Raw genomic sequence first — 23,692 nt, 5'->3', positions numbered from 1 at the left:
TTCCTCTTTTGCATATTACTCCCATGAACTGTATCTATTAAACTCAAACTATGTTAATATATACCAACAGAAAGTGAAGGACAGAACTATTTTGAAATATTAAACTATACAGTGTCTACCACACAATGAGCAAAGTTATGTATGGAGATCAAATGACTCGATTAGAGTTGGTTCATGTTGGTTCTGGGAACATTTCACAAGAAGAGGGGATCATGGATTCAATTAACCTGCAATTTAATTCTGGAAGTTAAAAACAACAGAGAAACAAGCACATTCACATTTTATTCAGATATACAAGCATTATTTTTTCTGATGTGGGAGGAAGCCTCAAGTAGCAAACATCCACTAGTGGCAAAAAAAATAATTAACAAGTAATATTATCAGACAGCCTTGCATGTGAGATGTAGGATAATGTAATTATGAGACTGAAGGGAAGACACACGCTCCCTCCGTGGACTCCACTGAGACCCATCCAATATGGCGGCGAGGCTGAACCGTGTGAGTGAGGCGTGGCGTCTGCGTGTTTTATTAATGGAGACATTAAACTGATGGATGTGACGGGTGACTGTGGACTCCGATGACTTCCTGATTAACCCTGCCGACCAGACGAGGAACTGCTACTGGAGGAGGAGGAGGAGGAGGAGGAGAGAAAACTGACACGTGGATTACTCCTCCTCGGGCATCAGGAAAAACAGACTCCCTCCTCCAGCTCCGGTCCGGTCCTGATCGTCGCCTCAGCTCCTCGGATTATGTCAATTAAGACCGAGAAACAGTGATGTGATTGCGGAACCACTTTGTAAGACGGTTTGTTTATTTCCCCCCTCTAAACGGTGACTTTTCAGTTCTGATCGACCCGGAAAGAGATTGAAAGTGAACGGCCGGAGCGGCTGGAGAGAGGCTGCCGTCACCTTCGCGTTGAATGGCAGTTATTCAAAAATATGGCAAAAACTATTGTGCAGATCCGGTCGGTCTCAAGGAAAACCACCCGGCTGACAAGGTCGGAGCGCCTGGATGCCACAAGAAGTGGCCTGAACACAACACCACCTGGCCGAGGTAATGTATATTTAGTTTTTTTTTGTTTTTGTTTTTTTTTATCTCTCTTTTTACGCCTCAGGGTTGCTTACAGAATATATTTATACACAGAGATTCCCGAACAGGGACCACACGGCAGGTATTTTAACCCACATCAGCACTGATACGCTCCAGAAGTCCTCTTATGCCCAGAGGCGCTCGATCAGAGGAGCCTGAGCTTCTGTGGACTCGACACGTCTCGTCTTTGGCCCTTATGCTGCCTCAGTACTTGGAAAATGCCACATGGTCTGTAAAGAAGGAAGGCAGGAAACCCTGCTGGGATTTTTTCTTCCATTTCAATTCTGTTTGTGTTGTGTCACTTATTGAAGCAAAACACTGAAGTGGTCCCTGATATTATGAAGTTATTTTACCCTCAAACTGGATATTCAGCTTCTGCCGCACAACTTTATCCAACATGTTCAGGGGGAGTAGGAGGCATCAAGGGGCAGAGAGGTTGTGTAATGCGCTCGCCACATGCATGGGAGGGATAGATAGATGGATCTTAATCGCCATTCATAAATACGCACCATAGGTGCATCCATGAAAGAAATTTCTTCACAAAAGCCTCAACTTAGGCTTTTAATAACATGCAAGCTTGTCTCAGAAAGGCCCCATAAGCCTGCACGCCATCGCATCAATAACACGATGTTGAACTGATATTTACCTTGTGAGTAAATAAACCAGAGACCAACCTGCTGTTGCCACGTACTTGAGAGGAGCAGATCCCAGCGAGCAAAGGGCAGCAGGGGACAGTGTTGACCGGTCACCAGTCCGTCACGGAGTGAAGAGACGCATACATAGATAGGCTGTTTGGAGGAAGCTGAATCAACCCGAATTTAGATAAGCCTTTCACTCAGTCCACAACCTTGAGAGATTCACTAAAGTCTCTCTTGCTGCTCCATCCTGTGCAGACCGGTGGCGAGGGTATGGACGGTGGTGCTGCTGCTGGGGACGTGCCTCCTGTACTGCGCCCGCGTGGCGATGCCCATCTGTGCCGTCAGCATGGCGGAGCAGTTCGGCTGGACCAAGAGGGAGTCGGGCATGGTGCTGGGCAGCTTCTTCTGGGGCTACTGCTTCACACAAGTGTTCGGAGGCTACGTCAGTGACAGGTGAGAGATGTATGACTGTCAAACACACCAAGATACCCACGGGTGAAGACTTGTCTCGTGTCCACACGGGCATCTGCTGCCTCTGGGATTGTGAGAGTGACACAAGTTTTTAATGGACACCTGTTTCAGCGTCCTGCTTGTCATTAGCTTCAAGCTTTGGTTTGTTCAGGATCCTTGCTGGCAGTGATGCAACCAAACCAGTTGTTTGCTCAGCCTGCAGAGATAGTGAAGTGACTACAGCTCAATGTTGTCTCAGTATTATCCGGTTCTTCACTTTAGGCTCATTCTGCCATGACCAGAAGAGCCGCTTATGAATAGGATAGTTTATTGATCATAAAATCTTAAGTATGAGTTAATAATCTAAGATGATTCCTTGAGATATCAAAGCATGCTGTTCTGCGTTTTGATCAATTACTTAGATTACCAATGCACCTCTTGTATGCACCTTGGATGTGGTAGGTTTCTGCTCAAGGCTCGACTCTGGAGGGAGTTAAATATACACAATATTTTAATTTCCCATCTTTTCAAAGCTATCATTCTCATACACCCTTTTGGTAGATGTGCTCAATCAGAATCTGTCCCTCGGGTATTGAGAATTAAATCTCTGAAGCCCTCATGGCTTTAAAGTTTCCAGTGTTCTCTGAACTTTTCAGTGAAATGAGAAACTAATGTTTTGATGACACGTTAGGAATGTTTATGTTTTTGCATGGTGTCATGATGCCCCGACATTGAGTCAATATTAAGTCCTACAATGATAATCGATGTTACTAACAATCACCCAACTCCGGATCTTGGAGATTTGTGGTTCCACAGCCGCCCCACCGTAAATCTCACCCCTGTGTCCATGTTCCGAAAACACCACTGACGCTCGCTCTCACTGTCGGTGCTGCACGCAGCTGTCTGTGAAGTCAAGTAAGTCAAAGCTCACGTCTGTAATGTGCCTCCACAGGGTGGGAGGTGAGAAGGTCCTCCTGCTGTCTGCGGCAGCCTGGGGGTCAATGACAGCCTTCACTCCCATCCTGGCCCATTTCTGCTCCCAGCCGATCTTCTCCATGACCCTGGCCCGCTTCCTCATGGGCCTGTTGCAAGGTGAGACGGCTGGTGAAAGTGTTTTCTTTTTTTTTTTTCCTCAAAGGACCGTATTATTAGCATATTATTCAACTTGTTTTTAAACTCTAAATCAGGAAATGCATCACCTTCCTGTAGGGTTGTGTGGGGGTGTGTACAGGAAGCTGAAGATGTTGATCCTCCTCTGTGTGTGTGTGTGTGTGTGTTTTTTTTTTTTCACAGTAGAACTCACAGCACATTAAACACAGTCCTTCCTCTGGTGTTTTCATGGGTTTATCTGATTGGTCACAGCGGTGTAATGTGACGGTCGCATTTCATACAGAGTTCATTCTGGTTCTTCTTGCACGGCTCTTGTGTTTTTTGTTGTTTTTTTTCTCTGTACCCTCATATGATGCCACAGCGTAAATTCACCCTCCTCCCTTCAGATTAAAAGGAGAACGTCAGGTTTTTTTATTTTTTATTTTATTGAATGAAAGTTCCTGGTTTCCAGTAAGATCACTTGTTTTTTCACATCATGAGCCTGAATGTGCGTTCTCTCACATTTCTGTTTGTTCCTGTAAGTAAAAGTAGTTTTAGTGAAAGATGGGATTGATGATTACATTCAAATGATATCAGGAAGTAAGTAGACATCTGTTGGTGGTCACTTTGCTGCATTGTTTATTGTTTTCGACCTTCATTTGACTGAATAACCTGTATGACTATTTTCCCTCGGGAGACACGTGTTTGCTATTTATAAAGATCATATAATTCAGAACATGTGTTTTAGTCCTGAATTGACAGGATCTGAATTTACTTTATGCCATGAAAATGCAGTCAGATTGTGTCTTATTTTCTTTCTTTCTTGTGCTTTCCTGTCTGGATCTCAGGAGTTCATTATCCGTCTCTGGCGAGCCTGTGCTCTCAGAAGGTGGTGGAGAGCGAAAGAGGCTTCCTCATGAGCACTGTGGGGAGCGGCTCCTACCTGGGGTGAGCCGAGCATTATGCAATAAGCAGGGAGTTATGAGGACAAATGGCTGTGAAAGCTATTGTTTCTTATTCGAGGGATTCATCCACCACGGTCCCGTCATGACAGTGAAAACATTTCCGCTCTTTACCTTTGTCAGATGAGTTTCTTTATGGTTATTTCAAAACTAGTAATAGTTATGTGAAACATTAAGATAGTTGCGACTCATGATCTTTGGGTGGCGCTCCTGGAGGTTTGTGGTTTAATGTGAAGCAGTGATTTGAATATTATGATGACGTAGTGCGCTGTGTTCTGTCATGAATGTAACTTATCCTGTTTGACCTCAACTTAAACGTATCATTATTACCAAGGTGTGTTTGGGATGTCCTCTTGTGACCTTTTTTTTTTTTTTTTTCCCAGCACTCTGGTGATTGGGGGTGCCGGCTCTCTCATGTTGGACCTGTACGGTTGGCAGAGTGTTTTCTACCTCTCCGGACTCCTCTCGGTCCTGTGGGCCTACTGCATGTGGAAATATCTCCTCAAGGGCGAAGGCAGGGAGAGCTTTTTTGCTGTGCCAATATTGTCTCTGCTATTACTGAACACTCCTGTCTTTACAGCTGCTTATTTGTTCAGCGAATTGGAGTGGAGGAGGAGCTGCTGTAATTCATCTGTGTTTGCAGGACCCATAATTACGCTGGAGTCTCTTGGCAGTGGTGGGGCCCCGTCCAAACTTTCCAAAAGACACTGGTTACGGCTCCTCAGGCAACCTGCAGTCTGGTGAGATACCAGTGTGTGTGGGTGTGTGTAAATATGTAGACGGCCGTATTAAAAGTGTACATTTTGTCTTCCGTGTAGCTTCCTTGTCAAACAAAGTTTGCTCAAGGAAGGTTTATTGCACTGATTTACATCTTCCTACTTCCAAGCATTCAAGTTTGTAGCTGGATTTTAAAATGTGTTTCTGTTTTAAAGATGCACCTTCATGTTTTACATATGTTTGGTCATTAAATCTCAGATGTCTAATATCTGATACTCGGTTCTTTTACACCCTATCGTAATAAACGCCAACACACTGGTAGGTTCCATTTACATGGACAAGGAGCTCCCCATTGCCTTATTTGATCTCGTATCCACCTTCAGAGTCGCAGGTTAGATAAAAATGTGAGTCCATGTTTCACATAATCATATAGCGTTGGATGATTTGGGGATATTTTTTAAAGAACACAGGAACAGTAAAGAGGTTGTAAACAGCTCAAAACTCTGACTACTCTTTGTATGTGTTTATCTGTGGCTGTTTGTCTCTTCGTTTCCTGGGCAGCGCTGTGATCGTGACGCACCTTTGCACAGCGAGCACCTTCTTCACTATGTTGTCGTGGCTGCCAACGTTCTTTAAAGACACTTATCCTGATGCTAAGGTAAACCCGTGACGCGTTGTCATCCACTTTAATAAGGTCCATCTTCTACACCGCTTCATCCAGCACATTAACACATTCACTATCGCCAATGGAATGTTTTTTGGACTGTGGGACTATGACCAGAAAAGCCACATGACCACAGGAGGAACATGATCCATGCTGATATTTATTGAACGTCGTCTTTACTATCTCTCTTTAATTTGTTAAATCACTCACAGGCAGTAAACACACAGTCCAGATCAACGTTGATGAAATAAGACGCACTGATGTTCACCCTTGGACGGTTTCATCAGCTGCTATTAAATAACAACCTCACTATTTAATGGTCTTTTGTACGATATTACTCATTCTAATAACAATTTCCATATTAATTGTTCTCATTCTGCGTCAAGCCCTTTGAAACATTAAGCAAAATTCCATATGAATAATTGAAAAAGAAATCCATAAATAATGAGACCACTGTGATGTGCACTTTGCTGCGTGCGCGCTGCAGACAGTGTGGAGTATTGAAAACGGCATGTCGCAGTTGACATGCTGATGCATGTTTTCTACATTGTGTTGTTGGAAAAAAAAAAAAGTGTTTGTATCATTGCATAGAGTAATCTTTGCTCTGGTACCGAAACTGTGCATTTGTGTGCAATAAGCTGACAGTAAGTGACCAGTAAAATGATTCAAGTTACAAGTCAAAAAAGGTCTCAGCTGGGACCTTGTCCTTGATAGAGCCTCGGTGACATCCGTCCCTAATGGCCAGAGAATATGTTGTACTTTCAGGGCTGGGTGTTCAATGTCATTCCCTGGTTGGTAGCCATCCCTTCGTCCCTCTTCGGCGGCTGCTTGTCAGATCACCTCATCAGTCAAGGTAGAAGACCCGAGGAACAGCGATCGCGCGTCCTTTTTAAAAGTGAAGTGATGAAACCGCTGTATGACGCATTTCTTCTCTGCATTCCCTCAGGGTTCGACACAGCCTCGGTGAGGAAGCTGATGCAGGTACGACGCACACGTATCTTATTACTGCGTCGACGTTTATTGTCACCGTGGGTTTCCCTCGTCGCAGACGGTACCTCGGCCATCTTTCCACTTGTACAGTATGAATGATGTTTAATTTTGATTCATTTGTGTTCCTGCATGTAAAGTTTTTCTCCATGGGTGTGGCCAGTGTGTTTACTCTTCTTCTCTGTGGCAACACCACCTTCCCCTGGGCTGTCGCGTTTGTGTCTGCCACCATGGGCCTCATCACCTTCAGTCACAGGTACTGTACTCGATCTGGTCCTCAAACCAAAACCTCATCAGTTTTAACCCTTCAGAAAACATCCAGGAAATACTTTTTCATATGCCAGTGATGTTTAACATCATGTTTTATGTAGCTTTAAATATTGTTATATTTTTATATACCAAATATTCAAATTTTGGCTCGTTTTTCCCCGCTCTTTCTCCTTGCAGTAAGTAGGTAGGTATATATTTTGCCCCCCCCCCAAAAAAAAAAACAGTGACACGTTTCAGTGCGAGTCATTCCATGTCTTTGTATTTCACCAATTTAGGGATGATTACCGATGTAAGAGCCTTGTTAAGCTTCATTTGGGCTGGAGATTGTACCCGAAAAGACTTTTATTCAAATAAGTCTCCAGACCCTGAATTGTAGACTTTATTAAAACATCCATTTTGAATGAATATGAATAATACATGTTTGGTGTGCACCATATTTTTTTAAATTTTAAATGGCAATAAGGGTAGCTGTGACTTATTTACATGTTTTGAATAGTTTGTGCTTAATGAGGAAATGCAACATGATATTAGAAAAAACACTAATGCTCTTTGCAGAGCATTTCTTTTTAGCATTATATTATCTTGGTTGCTACTTTTATTAATATGATATTGTTGTACTCGGTAATATTGAATGTGTTTCTCGGCTGCTCCCTTCAGTTGTTCCATCTGTGCCACCTGAGCTGGTTTTAAAGTTAAAAAGAATTTCTTTCCATGCGTCTACCGATTGCACATACATCATTGTTCAGTATGAATACTTTTAATTGAATTGCATAATTTTGTAACACCAAGAGTTTTAATAGATAACATTTTATTGCTGGTATATTTCACACTGTAATTGCAGCTACTCTCCAGTATCTACAAATATCACTGTTATCTCAATATTTTATTGTCTTCAAGCGATGGTTTGGAAAAGAAGATGATTATTTCTTCATGGCCACAGCGCCATTATTTATAACAAGGTTCCTATCTAAGGAAAAAGGTTTCTACATGGGATGTCATAATGATGGATCTATTTATCTTATTTTGGGGTAAAATGTGTTAAAGGCACGCTCCATTTTTTTAAATTTTTCACAGTGGTGTCTCTGTGAATGTCCAGGACCTCGCTCCATCCTGTGCAGGAGCCTTGTTTGGTGAGATTGGAGAATTATTTTTTACAGGTCGTTTACTGAGAGAACGTGAAATATTAAATGTGTGATGAAAGTGACACCTTCTGTGTGTTTTGTTTACAGGTGTAATGAACACATGTGGGGCTTTCTCAGGTGGGTTTTTCTGTTAATTGAGAAGTATCTAAAAATCAATCTTTCAGCAGCAGGTGCAGCAACATGAAATAAATCAAGTGATTGTGTTTTCTGAATCCAAACTTTGAGCTGATGGCCTGTCAGTATGGCTGCCTCCTTTGTGCTGTGCATATTTCATCAAGGGAGCATAATAAAGTTGGTGTCAGATGAATAATGGAGGGAACAGAGGCTGACAGTTAGTGATCCTGTGAGGGACACAGAAGAGCTCCTGGCAGCTGGGAGCGTCTGAACTGTACCACCACATGAAAAACGCGGTGTGTCCCTTCTGTCTTCCTCGTACTATTTTATTAATGCTCTCCACGTGTTTGTGTGCAGGGGTCCTTATGGTGTATTTCTCGGGGTATCTGATCGAGGCCACAGGCTCGTGGGCGTCCGTGTTCGCCCTGATCACCACAGTCAACCTGCTGGGCCTCTGCACCTTCCTGGCCTTTGCCGAGGCCCGCCGCGTTGACATCGACACCAGTAAGGTTCGCCACCACAACATACACATCTGAAGATCGGTCCGCGGAGGAGCCGCCTCCGAGGAAGAGGTGGCCTTGGACAACTGGCGGCATGGACCCTGCTGCCCGGTCTGACGGAGAGCACATGGACAAATCTGCAGACGACATCCGGGAAAGGTTTGACTGCCTTTGTGTCCGGTTGAAGAAGTACTGCAACAGTTACTCAAAGCACATTGTGAAGCCTTAGGGAGCTACAGCCTTGAATCCTGGAAGGCAAGCTGCATTAACGGAGGAAGGAATTGGAACAAAGCACTACCTCAAGGTCAGGGCTTGTGGTGGTCAAATGGATTTTGGGAAAAGTGTGTGTGTTTTAGCACGGAGTGGCAGAGATTATCTGAAAGCCAGAGCTGTCTGCTTCAGGTGTGTCTGGAGCTCGGAGGGTGATGGATGTGTTAGTCTCAGGAGCTGTGTGACAGCTGTGACAGACTAAGGTGGTATGTTCCTACCCTGCGGGGACGGCGGGGTGATGCAGGGAGAGTCCAGGCTCCCGGTACCTGAAGTCTTTTATTAGTACACCCCACTCGCCCATCAGAGAGAGATCTGTCTGAGTGACACCTCATTACCCAGACACTAATTACCTGGCAGCGCTCTAATGTCCTGTACCATTTCCATGCTCTGGTCCCCGTCTCCGTGGTTACAAGCTCGTCGAATCGTTTCAGGAAGGGTTGCAGGAAGCTTCTTTGAAGGAGCGGCTCCGATTGTTGTCTCAATGAAAATGTTTCAAGGCGGAAGACCAAAGGTTATTAATAAATTTAAGAAATTGTTTTTATTGTTGGGGTTTTTTTTTTTAATGATTTTCTTTGTGGTTGCACGTTACAGAATTACCTCATGTAATTGTTTCAAGTACCATTTTCTGTGGCACGTCTTATTGAGTTACAAAAAGCTTTTTCAGAGCAAGTAAATGTTATTCTAGGCGACCGAAAAGAAAAAGAAATTATAAAAGACAGGATGACGGGTTGTAATGGGTTTGGAAACACAAAGACTTTGTTTTATTTAGTTATTATTCCTTGGCAATGAGCCTTTTCGATTGACATTATTGTCTGAAATGCACAACTGAATACACTTATTATTGCACTTAACGCTTTAGTTATCAAGGCAGGAGGTGTTGTGGTGTTTCTATGTCATGTGAGCTGTTTTCTATCCCTCAGTCTCCATTTTTACACACTGATGTGACGGGAATGCTGCATGACAGATGGGAGGATTAGAAATCTGTGTTTGGTTGGGTGCAGGTGATTGGCTGAAGGCGATTTGGTGATGTGATGTTACTGCAGAGTATGTAGCATTGTAAAGCCTGCTACATAGCTTCGGATGAATGTTAAAGTGGCTGATTACGACAAACTTTCACGAACTTTAGTCTCTTAGAGGATTTCATGTTGAGGCTTACTTGCCATGTGTACTTTAAAACTATGCATTCATTATTTTGTGCCTGATTTGAGCAGTGACGGTACTGCTTGGTGTGCTCAGTGTGTTAACACGGCATCAGTTACTGATCATTGTAAATTGTCGATTTTTGGCTTTTTGTTTTCTTTTTTTTGTTGCTTAATGTTATTTGCTGTTATTTTATTACTAAGGCACATATATGTGTGTGTGTCTTAATGGATCATTTCTATAAATCCTTTGAACTGGATATCAAATAGAACCATTTGTAGTAGACAAGAGCAAAGCACTAGGACTTATTTAAATCTTTGCTTTCTGTATTGTAAAGATAATTTTTCTGTGTTTCAAAGACAGAAACTTTACAGAGTAATTTATTTTGAGATCTGATAGCCATGCCAAATATCACAGCCAGTCTGCACCAACACTATATATTGTAGTGATTGTACACAAAATATATTTATTGACGTAAGGCCACTGCACCAAACTGTCGGCCTTCAAAACAACTTGGCCTGTTTTTAAGCTTTAGAAAGACACATTCCTTAGATGCTTGGCTCAACTCTGCAGATGTGCATTATTTACAACCGCCGCCTTTTCTTGTTTTGTTATTATGTTGCAATAATGTAACAAACTGTTGAAATGTATGTGTAGAATACATTCTGGGATTCTGTGCACCAACACATCTTACTGGATGTCCCCGAAAGCCTTCTGATGAATAGTTGTTCTTTTTTTTAAAAAAGTTATATGTATGATTTAAAAAAAACAACAACAACAATATTGTAAGAAGATGCAGTATTCTAATGCTTTGGAGATATGTTATATTTAAAAAAAAAAAAAAAAAAAAAACTCACTTTGAATAAAAGTATATTTTGTCAACAATGTTGAGGTGTGTCAGCGGTGGTATCTGGATGTATTTTCTCTGCTTCTCCACAGAGAGGCAGTACAGTCTCAGTAATGAGGGAAACACACAGCTGAGCCTCCAGACATCACACTTCCTGTAAAACACAAGAACAATGAGCTTCCAGATTTCATTTAAAGGATTCCCCAAAGCTCATTAACCTGCACCACATTCATGTCCAACATTCACCTTCCACTTTGTAAGAGAGAACTCGGATTCTGTTCCTGGACCTGGTCTTTGTCATGTTCCTGGTCCAAGTTCTTTTTCAGTTCCTGGATCTGATTGAGAGCCTTGTTGAGGTGTGAGTAAGGCTCCTGGTCCTAGTCCTGGTCCTAGTTCCATTCCTGGTCCCAGGAAAAACCTTACAGGCACTTAATCAGGTACAGAAACTTAACCAGAATCAGGAACTGAAACGGGGCCTGGTCCAGTTCCTCGTCCAGGCCATTGTCCTGGTCAAATTACTGGTTCAGTTCCTGGTACAAGTTTGTGTACAGTTTCTGGTGCACTTCTTGGTCCAGGATGTGGTTCAGTTCCTGGTCCGGGCCCTGGTCCGTCCTGTTCGCACCATGAGCTCAGCTATGGCACCATATGGCAGGAGGCTTGTTGCCATGCTGGCTCGCTGGCACTACCCACGTGTGAACGGCCAGACGCGAGTCAACCATCCCTCCTCCTCACGGGACTGAACAGCTCCGGTTGCCATGGAGACGGACGGTTTGTGGATGCCGCGTGGCCCCGCAGAGAGGAGGAGGGGTCAGAAGTAACGAGTCAGACGGAAGTAATCCGGGGAGCCGCTGTGACTTTGGCCCCTTCATGTACAGTTCATAGAGAAAAAGAGGTGGTTGGTCACTTATTGAAGTGCTGCACTGACACCAAATGATGCTGTAAAAGGAGACATAATCATGATGAGTGGCCCACTATTTAATTAGCAGAGATGAAACACTGAGGGAAGAGTGGAGGAGAGTGCAGATAAAACCTCCCCCAACTTGTTGGCTGGTAAGAGTAACCCAATAAATGCGGGGCCCATCGGAGAGGCAGAGATACATGTAAATGAAATAGCCCCATTAATTAGTAATTAACATCAAGTTAATGACATTTCACTGTGTCGCCATCTCGTCCTATGTCCTTCCTCTGGTGGAGGGGCCTCTCCTGGGCCCCTGATCTGAATGCTAATTAGTCCAAAGCTAAACTGCCATATAGGGCTACCTAATAATATAGAGGCCCAGTTTAAGAGCGGTCATTGTGTGGGGAGGATTAATGACTTTGTCGTAATAGATCAGGAGGCTTCATAAGTCTGTCTGTCACTCCTGAGAGGGCTGACTGTGATATCGAAGACCATTGACAGGTTTAATGTGCTAATTGCGTTGTGCCTGTTAGCCTAACGTTTTGTTATCCCTCATGACTAAAAATTACTTTTTCTTTTACCATTCTCCGAGTTTTCTTTCACAATGTATCCAAGAAACACCTTTGTTTAATGAGGGGGAAATGGTTTTGTTTCTGTAATTTCTTCTTGGATGTGTGGATTCATTGAGTTTGAACTTGGCGGTGGATTCAGGTCCCCTCCTGAGCTCAAATCAGCTCTATGACAGAGGTAATTGTACATGATTTGACTGTGGCCTGGCGCATTATCTCTGTGAAGCTAGATGAAACATGAAGTTAACACTCTGTACGCAGCGGTATTCCTGCAACGGACAAGAATGTCAGCTCCGAAATGAAGGAGATGTAATCACACATTGATGTGCCGGGTTATGTCCTGCAATGTTAAACTTGGCTTTGAGTCTGTGGTGTCTTTTTTTCTTCTTCTTTTTTCTGTCCCCTAATGATTTATTCTTCTCTCCTATTGTAGCCAGCCACATCTCTGTATCCATCATGCTTCTTTTTCATTTCTTCCTTTCTTTCTGGATTCTGGTCTGATGCATAATTGGGCCTTTAAAGCAAATCCCCTGATGCCTAACCACATTCACCATTAAACACACACACACACACACACACACACACACACACACACACACACACACACACACACACACACACACACACACACACACACACACACACACACAAATATGTTGATTTCTGTCAATTAAACCCCATCAGCTGTTTGCCTCCTGCTAGACATATGGCCTGTGTTAAATCTAAAGAGCAAATGGAGCTACCATTGAGAGGGGCATCATTTTAATGGAACCCTGAGGGACGAGACCCACACCTGCGCAATAATAACATTAAATCATGCTCAACCCAGTGGCCAGATGAGGACAGTGTTGGTTTGTGTGTGCTGTTTGCTGTGGATTCATGAACATGGCTTCATGATTCCGAATCACAAAATCACTTTACAACACAAACTAATATCAAACTCGGATGTTGCTTCTCCTACGAGGCTCCACAGGTAAATTTGTTTCGTTTACACTCGTATGTTTACGGTATTCTGAGCCAAAACAGGTGAGAGGTTGCTTGAGCTGTTTTCATCCTCTAATATTTGTTATTATATAAGCCAGAAAAGCAAAGGCACAAATGCACGCCATCCCTGCAAACCAAGTCTCCCCTGCAGTCAGAGTGAGAGTACAGAATCTCTTTTCCATTTTTTTCCCTTTTTTTTTTGGCCAAATGAATAATTATGGAGTTCACAAGTCAGTGACAAATAACTGAACAAATGTTTAGAAATATAATTTTAGAAAACAATATGGTACTATGCCTTTGGCAGAAAGAGTCAGATGCTTAGATTTAAGACAAGAGAACAAACTGGAGGCTCGCATGGAATAAATACTGCAAATTTTTCCATTTCACATATCATCACACACTCAAACTGTCATTTTTTTTTTTAACAAACAGAAAAGAGAAAACCAAGTGAGGAATATCCTAAATTTAAAAATAATTCATCTTATGATTGAGACGGAATAAAAAAGAATCTGGATAAACAAGACAGAGATGCAGGCTATCTTTTACCAAGGGCGTCCAGCATGTACAAGAACTGACCTGAGCAAAGAATCATATTCGTCTGAGGCCTTTAGTTTGCATTTAATCTTGTGGCGATGAATACCTCCATCCCACTTCTTTATGTTTGAACTGAAAGTCTGCAGTTAACTATTATTTCTATTATTTCTCAGTTATGTCATTATTCTTAAGATTAAATTAGCTTATTCTGTTTGAACAGCCAAGTAAAACCACCCAGCAGTACGTTTAATAACAAAAACACCTGCATATTTCACCTCTGATCCATCAGTATCAATGATTTTTGAAAGATTATATGAAATGACTCTTTCTTTCAGCTTAGTTCTTTTAATATGTGAAGTACAGACTTTAGCAAAAGAAACTGAATGCATACAATCCTTTTATTATGTGCTGAAAAAGACTGTGATTATGAATGATAGGAATACTTGAGGCTGTGTCTTTAAATTAATTGGGTTGATAAAAAAAAAAAAAAAGAATTAAGAAGGTCCTAAACTCCTAAATATCAGCAATTTGTTATTCTGTTTAAAACCTGTTGGCAGATTGAGAACCTGAACTTTAGTTGTATATCTAATTATTTCTATTGTTTCATTCGGGATAAAATGAGACATTTCCATGATTTGGTCTCAGCAACGGTAGAATTGTTCAATATATGATGATAATAAACAGAGTAAAGCATCAAATTTAAGAAACGGCAGCACGTTTGGCTTCTTTCCCTTAAAATGGATGCTGTTTATTTCTCTCCCACCATAATAACTACTTAATTGGTTAATCATCCATTCATGTTTTTGCAACATATCACTACAGTTTGATCATCTGTGAGTGAATGTTAAAAAGGTTTGGAAAAACATGGATTTCAAACAAGTGAAAACCTGAAAAAATAAAATGTTGTTAAATAATTCTGCTTAGGTTTTGGTTTTTTTTTGTCTGTCACTTGCTAATAATCCGCAGCATTCTGTTTGTGCATGCACATGAGGAGGTTAAATACCCCCCTCCCCCCAGAACCCCCCCTCCACTCATCTGTTCCAGCTCTCCCCTGCTTCACACCGCTCACATCTCCAACACCATTGGATCTCCCCCTTTTTTCCTGCTTGCTCTTTACTAAAGTTTGGCTGTCAATCAGCACTGGCCTCAGGCAACAGGCACTGATGAAAAGACCCCTGAGACAAGGAGACCCAAATTAGATTTCAATAAGGATGTTGAATATTCATATCAGGGAAACATCTAAAGGTAAATGCTTTTTGATCTCCTCACACAAATATCACTTGTGTGCATTCCCAGGTCCTGCCGCTCTGGTTCTACAGTGTTTTCTCCCCCAGCCTGGTCCAGCCCCGGCCCCGGCCTCGGCTCTGTCTTGCTCCTCGGGGGATGCGGTGGAATAATGATGATGAGCTACAAAGGAGAAAAAGAGCCATAATGAATGTTTATACTAAAGGGACTCAATAGAAAGGGCATCCGTACTAAGTATTCAGTAATTAGTATTTAGCAGAAGTTGATCGGTAAGTGCACACATTCAACCACAGAGAGACACACCACACACACTTAACACACGTACACACACATCCACGGCAGAATCGCCGAGGTATAATCATTTACCGTGTAAACTTTAGACAGGGGAACCTCCCCTGACAGCAGCAGTCAAAACACAGTTTCATTCCTCCTGTCAACATGTTTACTTTATTTTCATAATTGACTCACTTTGGGTCGATCTCTCCAAAATGTCAACAGCATTCATAATAAGGTTTTCTTCTTTCCTGAACATACCTGCGTTCACTTGTTCATCTGCTCTGTGCAGAATGATAATTATCACATCAACACGTTGCGGAGGACTGAGTCTCCTAACCTAACAATCTTTTTGTCTTGCCTTGATGTCCTTTTTGCTTGTAAACCACACTTGTTAAGAGAACAAAAAAAAAAAAAGAAACAAAAAGGGGCCAACATCCTTGCAATACCCCGAAGAAATTGCAATCACTTCCATCTTACTGGAGATGGAAATGTGTGATGGTGGAGGATGTGGGGAGGGTGTGTGGGGTGTGGGGGACGGCCTTAGGCTCTTTTCCCCACAGAGAGTCCACCTCGCTCGGGAACGCACAATGAAACAAGTCCTGAAATGAGACCAAAGGATGGAAACACCATCTCTTCTTGACACAGGAAGGGACCATCCAGCTAATAGTCCCTGTCAACTTCTATCATCAACAATGCGTCAGGATTGAGCGTGATAGTTGCAAACGAGCAATTGTGAGCCCGTGATGCAGGACGACAGGCCGACTCGTAAGTCCGTTTCTCAGCAGGACTCCCAAAGAGACATCTATGCTCTTACATTATACTTTTCTCTTGTTATTTCTCTCACTCTGTGTTCCTCTCAACCTCCCCCGCCCCTTCCTTACAACATGATGGTCAGTCCATTGCCAGGCAATCTGGTCTGTGATGTTGTTCACACCTTCATCGAGCCAAAAAGGAGGGAAAAAAAAAATCTTTGACAAGATATGATGACTTGCCCAGGTGGTGTATTTCACTGGTCTCTTGGTCTTATGGGTGAGGGCAGCCAACCAAGGTATGTGTGTGCGTGTGTGTGTGTGTGTGTCTGCCTACAGTATATGATAGTGTGTTTACCCTGGGCCTCGGTGCTGCAGTGCTGTGATGCTGAGTGTCACCCTGCTCCGGCCTGAGCCCTGCAGCCAGAGTAGCCAGCTGTGAAACTGACAGGTTTGTCTTCTGCACTCACCTACACTCTTTCTTCTACACACACACACACACACACACACACACACACACACACACACACACACACACACACACACACACACACACACACACACACACACACACACACACACACACACACACACACACACACACGCACACAAATCCCATCCACATGCAACCACATACACATAATTGAGACTCACACACACTCAATTTTATGGCCCGAGGTTTAAGTACACATGCACACACGAACACCCCCCCCCCCCCCCCCCCCCAACCACCCCCACCCCCCACACCCCCAAACATCCACACATATCCACAGACCATCACACAAGCTGCGGGCAGTCTCTCTCATGCCAGCTACAAACACAGTGCAAAAGAATATGCTTACAGAGTTACGATATATAGTAGCTACTCACTGACCACAACCTGATGAAAAACAGGAGACAAAATATGAGACATCGAAATTAAATATTAAAATGTTTTAAAATTCACCTTTTTGCATCATTATTTAACCATGTACAATCCTAATATTATTAGTCAAATAGGATGACAAACACACGACTCAAGAGCAGGTCTGCTTCGTTTTTCCCAGGTAATAATATAAAAGAAAAATACACACAATTGATTTTTTGGACATCTTGATTTGGTTTATGGGATAATAGTTTATTGCACTTTAATATTCTGCTAATATAGGAAGATTATTGAATGTTTTACGAGTGTCAAGAAGATAAAGTTGATATTAGAGCCTTCTGCACCACAGAACAAACAGAGGTTAATGTTGTTTATTTGAAAATCTAAATCAAACAGGTTTAAAACAGAAACTTCTGTTTCATACATCTTTACAAAGATGGCATTATAGTAAAAATCATTTTTGCTTTAATAGAGATTTCATGTTTGTTCTTCAAAGCAATGACAATGTCAACTATTAATAGTTTTTTGCTGCTTGACATGTTTCCTCTTTGAGAGAGTTAGCAGCTTCCATCAGACATTGAACTGTGCAAACATGACCGTGACAAGCATCTCCATTATTGAACGGAACTTAATTTTCCCACCTGAATCCATGAATCTTGCAGTACACACGTGTGTGTTTGCGTGGAGGTATGTTACACATATGTGCTTGTGTGCATTGTGTTCCATGTAGGTCAGCAAGGACACGCAGCATTGCCACAAGCGTCTGAACTTGTGGTCCATCCAGGAAACGCTCATGAGTTACCCCTCAGGAGATGTTGCCTTCTATTGCACCTTCCCCCACACGCAGTGCACGCCCAACTATCGCACAAACCCTCGTACGAACACACACACACGGACACACACTTGAAGGCGCATGGACTTTGACACACAGTAGTGATGGATGCCATGTGTATCCAGGTGTCTGGCTGTGCTGTAGCACCCTTCAGATGTCACTACGACAGAAATCAGTGTTCTGACCAGAAAGTCTGCAGGCTGCACGTGTGTGTTACTGTGCCATGTTTGTGTACGTGCATGCGTGCGTGTGTACATGTGTGTGTGTGTGTGCATCTGTGCACACTTTGCATGCGTGCACCTATATGTCTGCTCGTGGCTGCCTATTCCTAGAGGGTGGGGGTGAGAAAAACAAGTGAGAAAACAGCAAAACAAGTTAAGAGACAATGAAGAAAGCAACACTGGCACCTGTTTCCCCTGGTGTGGAGGGCGAATAATCCACCTCGCACACCACACTGGCTCTTCCTCCTCTGCTCCTCTGCCAGTAATAACGCCGCTGATAAATGTCATTTTCAGACATTTTTGTCCAATTGCTTGCACCATATCACCTTTATCTTTCAGTCGAACCTTCCTGAAGCGCACTCTCTTCCTAGCACACATGCACACTTTTTTTTTTTTTTGGGTTCAGTTATGTGGCCAGATGTCCAAGTTGACATAGCGCTTAAGGCGTTTGACTGGATGAAACAGTGCATTGGCTGCGGGTAAAGAGGGATTAAAACAAGGCCTGAGGCACTTGTGTTATATTGAAAACATCCTGGGCTGCTTTGTATGGAGATTTGCATACATTGGGGTCTGTGCAGCGATGGCCCATCTGCTGAAGTGCATTGTCCCCAAACAACAAAGTGTGTTTAAATATTTCACATCTCCATCTTCTGGGACAGAGGTACACAGAAATGAGAGAAAAGTGAGTGAGAGAAATAGAGGGAGATGGGTGCGGGGGGGTTGAAAAAAAGACAAAAAAAGGAACAAGTAGATTGGCACAGCTTTGAATTTGAACTGCTCCCAAATGTGCCTCAGTCAGAGCCACAGTAAATAACACTATCGCCGGCCAGAATCCGGGAAAATGAGGAGAATCTAAATATAATATTTTGTAAATCTAAAGTCTACTGGAAAACCTAGTTGCCTGAATACATAGATGAAGATGTGAAATGTATGTCTTGGCTATTGTGTTGTCAAGTAAAACAGGCTTGAATGCCACGCGTGCAATTTCAAACATCTTACAAGAATTTACTGGTGAAACCTGAGTCTGGTGTGTATCACTAAACGTCTCAATAGTGACACCGGACGGACATTTCAACCTAATATTAACAAAAATGTTGAATAATGAATGCAGTGTTGTTCACTATGAAAGACATTGATGATGTTGGTTGAATAAAACTGGCAAAAATCCACAGCAGACAGTTTGTTACAGATTGGCTGAGTAGTAAGTTATCATCCCTCTGGCCCAAAACCTCTTTATTGTATTAATACCATAACTCTGGATTTCTGTGACATTTAATGGCACTGTAAAATTAGATAATTACTGTAATATATCTGTGTACTCATGCCCGTTTCCGAGGTCAGAAACATAAAAATTAATAAGGAACAAGTGGGAGAAAGAGGACGGAGAAGAGAGATTAAATGTGTGTGTGTGTGTGTGTGTGTGTGTGTGTGTGTGTGTGTGTGTGTGTGTGTGTGTGTGTGTGTGTGTGTGTGTGTGTGTGTGTGTGTGTGTGTGTGTGTGTGTGTGTGTGTGTGTGTGTGTGTGTGTGTGAAAAGTTAGTTTTATCAATGCAAAGGAAAGTTTTTTTTTTTTTCTGACAGCCAATATTTATGCATCCTTTCTCGGTAGCCCTGCATTTTTATTTTTGCTCTTCTCTCCCTGTGCGTCTTTCATTTCAACCAAAACACACATCAAATGAAAAACATGCTCAGGGCAGTGGATGGTGGATGGAACAGTAAGGTGATTTAACGACGGGACGGTTTGTGTGTAGGCTGGACAGCCTGGTGCAGCCTCCGTCTTCACAACCCGCACACACATTTACACGCGCGCACACACACACACACACTCACACACACACACACACACACACACACACACGCACACACACACACGCACACACACACACACACACACACACACACACACACACACTGACACCAAATATCTGAAGAGAAAAAAAAAAAAAACAGCCAAGATGGACGTGAGGAACATGTTGCTTGCACGGGGGAGGATTTTGGAAAGAAGAGCGTGGTCAATCTGTTTGTTTCTCTGCCACATCCAAGAAGAGTGATAATTTCATGTTCTTTCATTATTTTCTCCCTTTTATTTTACTCCTAATGTCAGATTTTGAAAGCTGCTGAGGTTTATGTTCGAGACAAATCAGACAATGATTTTCATTTATTTTGCAATAAAATGTGACTCGTATTTGCTGCCACAGAGTCAGACACCGAGATTGCAACAGAGACCAAGCCACTGGGGGATACCTGAACCTTGGGCCTCCTCCTTGTTGTTGCTGCATCTCTTTTTATCTAATTATGCCTCATGAGCCAGTTCATTTATGTGGACGATTTAGCCGTAGAAGGTCACGGCGGGAGAGTCTGTGAAAAAAAGTTTAACAGACACGCATTAACCCCCATTTAATCAGGATTACAGAGAACAACCAAGCATTATTTAACACACATCACAGAGCATGACAGCGGTAGGAAAATATGGGACACACACACACACACACACACACACACACACACACACACACACACACACACACACACACACACACACACACACACACACACACACACACACACACACACACACACACACACACACACACACACACACACACACACACACACACACAAATCCAGCACAATCAATCTAATGGTGTGCATTAGTTAACTGCCAAATGTTGGGCTTTTTATGGCAGGATCACCCGTCCCTTGAAAAGATAAATACGGTGCACAGATCCCAGTAATTACAGCAATCCCCTTACAGCACACAGAGACCGTCCTCGCTGTCCAGCATCTCTGGAGGGCTGTCGCCTCGTAGATGAAGTCTTTTAGGACAGTTTTAGGGCACTGGGCTGACGGACGGACGAGGAGTGCAGAGGAAACAAAAGAAGGAAGAGGAGTGGTGGTAATGTGTTTTTGGGGAGGGGTTGTGTTTACCAAAACAAAACAAAAAAAAAAAGGGAAAGAAAATACACAGAGTAGTAGACAAATAACAGCAGACGCAGTCAAATGCTTGTTGACACACCTGTAATAGACAGGCAGACACATGAAGCTGTGAGGGCTTCGGTATACTTCATTATCATCACTTTCCAAGGGAAGAATTAAGGAAAAGAAACTTCAGTCAACACATGCATTAAAAGCTCATACGCTTTGTACAGATAATATCCAATGAAAGTGGAATAAAGAGCATTTTTACAGATTGTCTCACCAGATTAAATAAACATTTAAGATTATCACTCATAAGCTTCTGGCTTCCACAGAAATACTCTGAATAAAATGGGTTTATAAAAAACCCCAAGGGGACAAATAACCTCAACATAGACACAATTTCTATTTGTAATTATTAAACACAAAAGCTCGGAGATAAATAGCTCAATAGATCCGATGTGAGGAATTGAACTGTACTGTGGGAACATTCTAGGTCTGCAGCATGTGACTATGAATGCTTTACTCACATATTTTAAGGGGGGGGGTTCTTTATAAACAACACAAAGGTTTACATTCAGGGAATTAGAAAGAAATGCATCGTGTTTTCTCCAGCTTGTTCAATGGAGCATCTTCCAAATAAAACACACAAAGCAGATTTCACGAATGTATTCAACCGTGCTCTGTTTACAGTTTACAGTTTGCTGGGAAACGCACTGAAATTCATTTGCTTTTATTTGTGCCAATTGTTGATCTCTGAATATCTGAAATAAGTGGCAGTAATTCATTGTATATCATTTGAGTGCAGAATAAACACATACATTCATAGCTCAGTCACATTGGCGATATCTCTACATTCTATTGATGTGTCCACTCTGAGAGCCAAATCATCTCATGGGGGAGTTTTAGGACCACAGGGAATACTTCTTCTTCTACCTGTGTGCAAATTAAGGTAAGTAATTAACCTCAAATGCATGAACTGTCTGAGGAAACTGGTCCACTCACAGAAAACCCACACATGAACAGGAAGAACATGTAATCTCCACAACAGAACGTCATCCACCATCCACTTTTGTTTTAAACTCATAGGTCGTTCAAGAGTACCGAAAGATGCGCATTGTGTATTTATTTCATCCGACTTTTGAAACTTCTCTGATGATTTTGTGACTGATGAAGACATTTGAAGCCTTTTATTGAAAATCATCCCTGATACATTTTTGCATCAATTATTATGTTGATTGTTCAGGAAGTCAGTGGACGTATGTCTTGTTCCTGTGGGCTACTTGGTTTCCTGGCCTCCATGTTAGCTACATCTGGTCTGTATTTCTATATCAACATGTTTGTGACACTGAAATGTTCTTCTTCAATGCTGTTATCTTGTCTGAGAAGAGCTGAGATGAGTGGCAGATATTGATTTTTGTGTCATTCATGAAGTACAAAGTCCCCTCATCATTGCATGACTTCATAGCAATAATTTGTGCTCTTTGTTTCTATATCTGTATCTGTATCTGTACCTATATCTATAGAATTCAGTGATATTTTCCAAGCCATGCTGTCTCTTTAAGCTTTTTAAATACACTCTCTCCCAAAATAAAAACATAGAAGGCAGAATTTCACTTTCTTAGACAGAAATCCTCACCTGAACTGCTTTTTCTGCTATTCATTTATTTTCATATATATATATTTTGATCACATAATACTAAAAAGAAGTGGGAGTACTTTTGCATTATTGGATCCTTGATTGGATTATTTTTTATAGATGCAGAACAGGACTTTTCTTATTTCTGCATTACCTCATAGCACGCTGCGACTCAAAAGAATCTATACGTGCAGAACTATTTCAAAGCGGAGTCATCTCTCCTACTGTGTGCCTTCTCCAAGGAGCGTGCAGCAACACTGTGATAATACACTTCTCTCTCATGTGGACCACAGAAGGCTTCGGCTCCTTGGGATGCCTCAGCTGCCTTCGTACGTGTGTGTGCGTGTGTGTAAAGGTCAGCGACGGGTGCAGTTTAGCAAAGGGAACTGAGTAAAGCCTTCAAGCCTTCAGGCCATTCGGGGCGATTGATGTCCAGTGGGTGGCTGAGGAACACTAACTCACACTGCTCTGCGACCGCGGCTAAAACTCTCATTAGTTTAAGTGTGTGAGAGTTCTCTGCCTCTGCACCCTTCAGACTACAGCGAGCAGCGGAGGGCCAAAATATCCACGTCGGCTTTCACTATAGGGGAGACATGCCAGAAGGCTAATGTGCATGTTTTCACAGATACACACAGAAAATAGAGTTATACACACGTTTTAGTTTCTCTGTGCACTCTTGTGTTTGTTCTTGCAACATGCATGTGCATAACCATGAGCATGCAGCTTAACAGCAGGGCCTAATGAGGTCTGAAATATGAGCGGTAAACATTTGTATGGACAGATGTGGATTAATGTTCATCTTTTCTTCAAGCCAGAGATTAAACCTGATTTACTGCCTAACAGGTTTTAGTTTTGTTCTATTTTATTTCAGAGGGACAGAAATGAAGAGGATGTAAGCGTGGCGCACAGAGAAACAAAGGAAGGAAGCCGAGTGCTTGTGTGATTGTGTCTCTTAGTTTTGGGGAAGTTGCCAGAAGAATCCAGACAGTGAAAGTGGAAGGAACAAAGGAAAAAAAAAATAAGAAGAGAGAGCGATGTATTGGATGGAACGAGAGGCAGAGGGAATCGTCAGATGCTCCTCATTC

The 23,692-nt window shown here is 42.4% G+C and overlaps 1 protein-coding gene across 1 annotated transcript; it reads left to right on the top strand.

Moving 5' to 3' along the window:
• The first annotated feature begins 726 nt into the window (after positions 1–726).
• Positions 727–10,905, top strand: slc17a9b (solute carrier family 17 member 9b). The gene is made up of 13 exons (XM_080497241.1): positions 727–1,053; positions 1,983–2,180; positions 3,130–3,269; positions 4,115–4,214; positions 4,612–4,742; positions 4,872–4,968; positions 5,507–5,603; positions 6,375–6,462; positions 6,556–6,590; positions 6,737–6,852; positions 7,941–7,996; positions 8,096–8,125; positions 8,480–10,905. The coding sequence occupies exons 1-13, from the start codon at positions 920–922 to the stop codon at positions 8,656–8,658; spliced, it is 1,401 nt and encodes a 466-aa protein (XP_080353367.1). The 5' UTR covers positions 727–919; the 3' UTR covers positions 8,659–10,905.
• Positions 10,906–23,692: the final 12,787 nt, after the last annotated feature.

The sequence above is a fragment of the Blennius ocellaris genome, assembly GCF_963422515.1.
Source record: "Blennius ocellaris genome assembly, chromosome: 5".
In the NCBI taxonomy this organism is placed as follows: domain Eukaryota; kingdom Metazoa; phylum Chordata; class Actinopteri; order Blenniiformes; family Blenniidae; genus Blennius; species Blennius ocellaris.
This window is presented reverse-complemented; position numbering and strand designations above follow the sequence as displayed.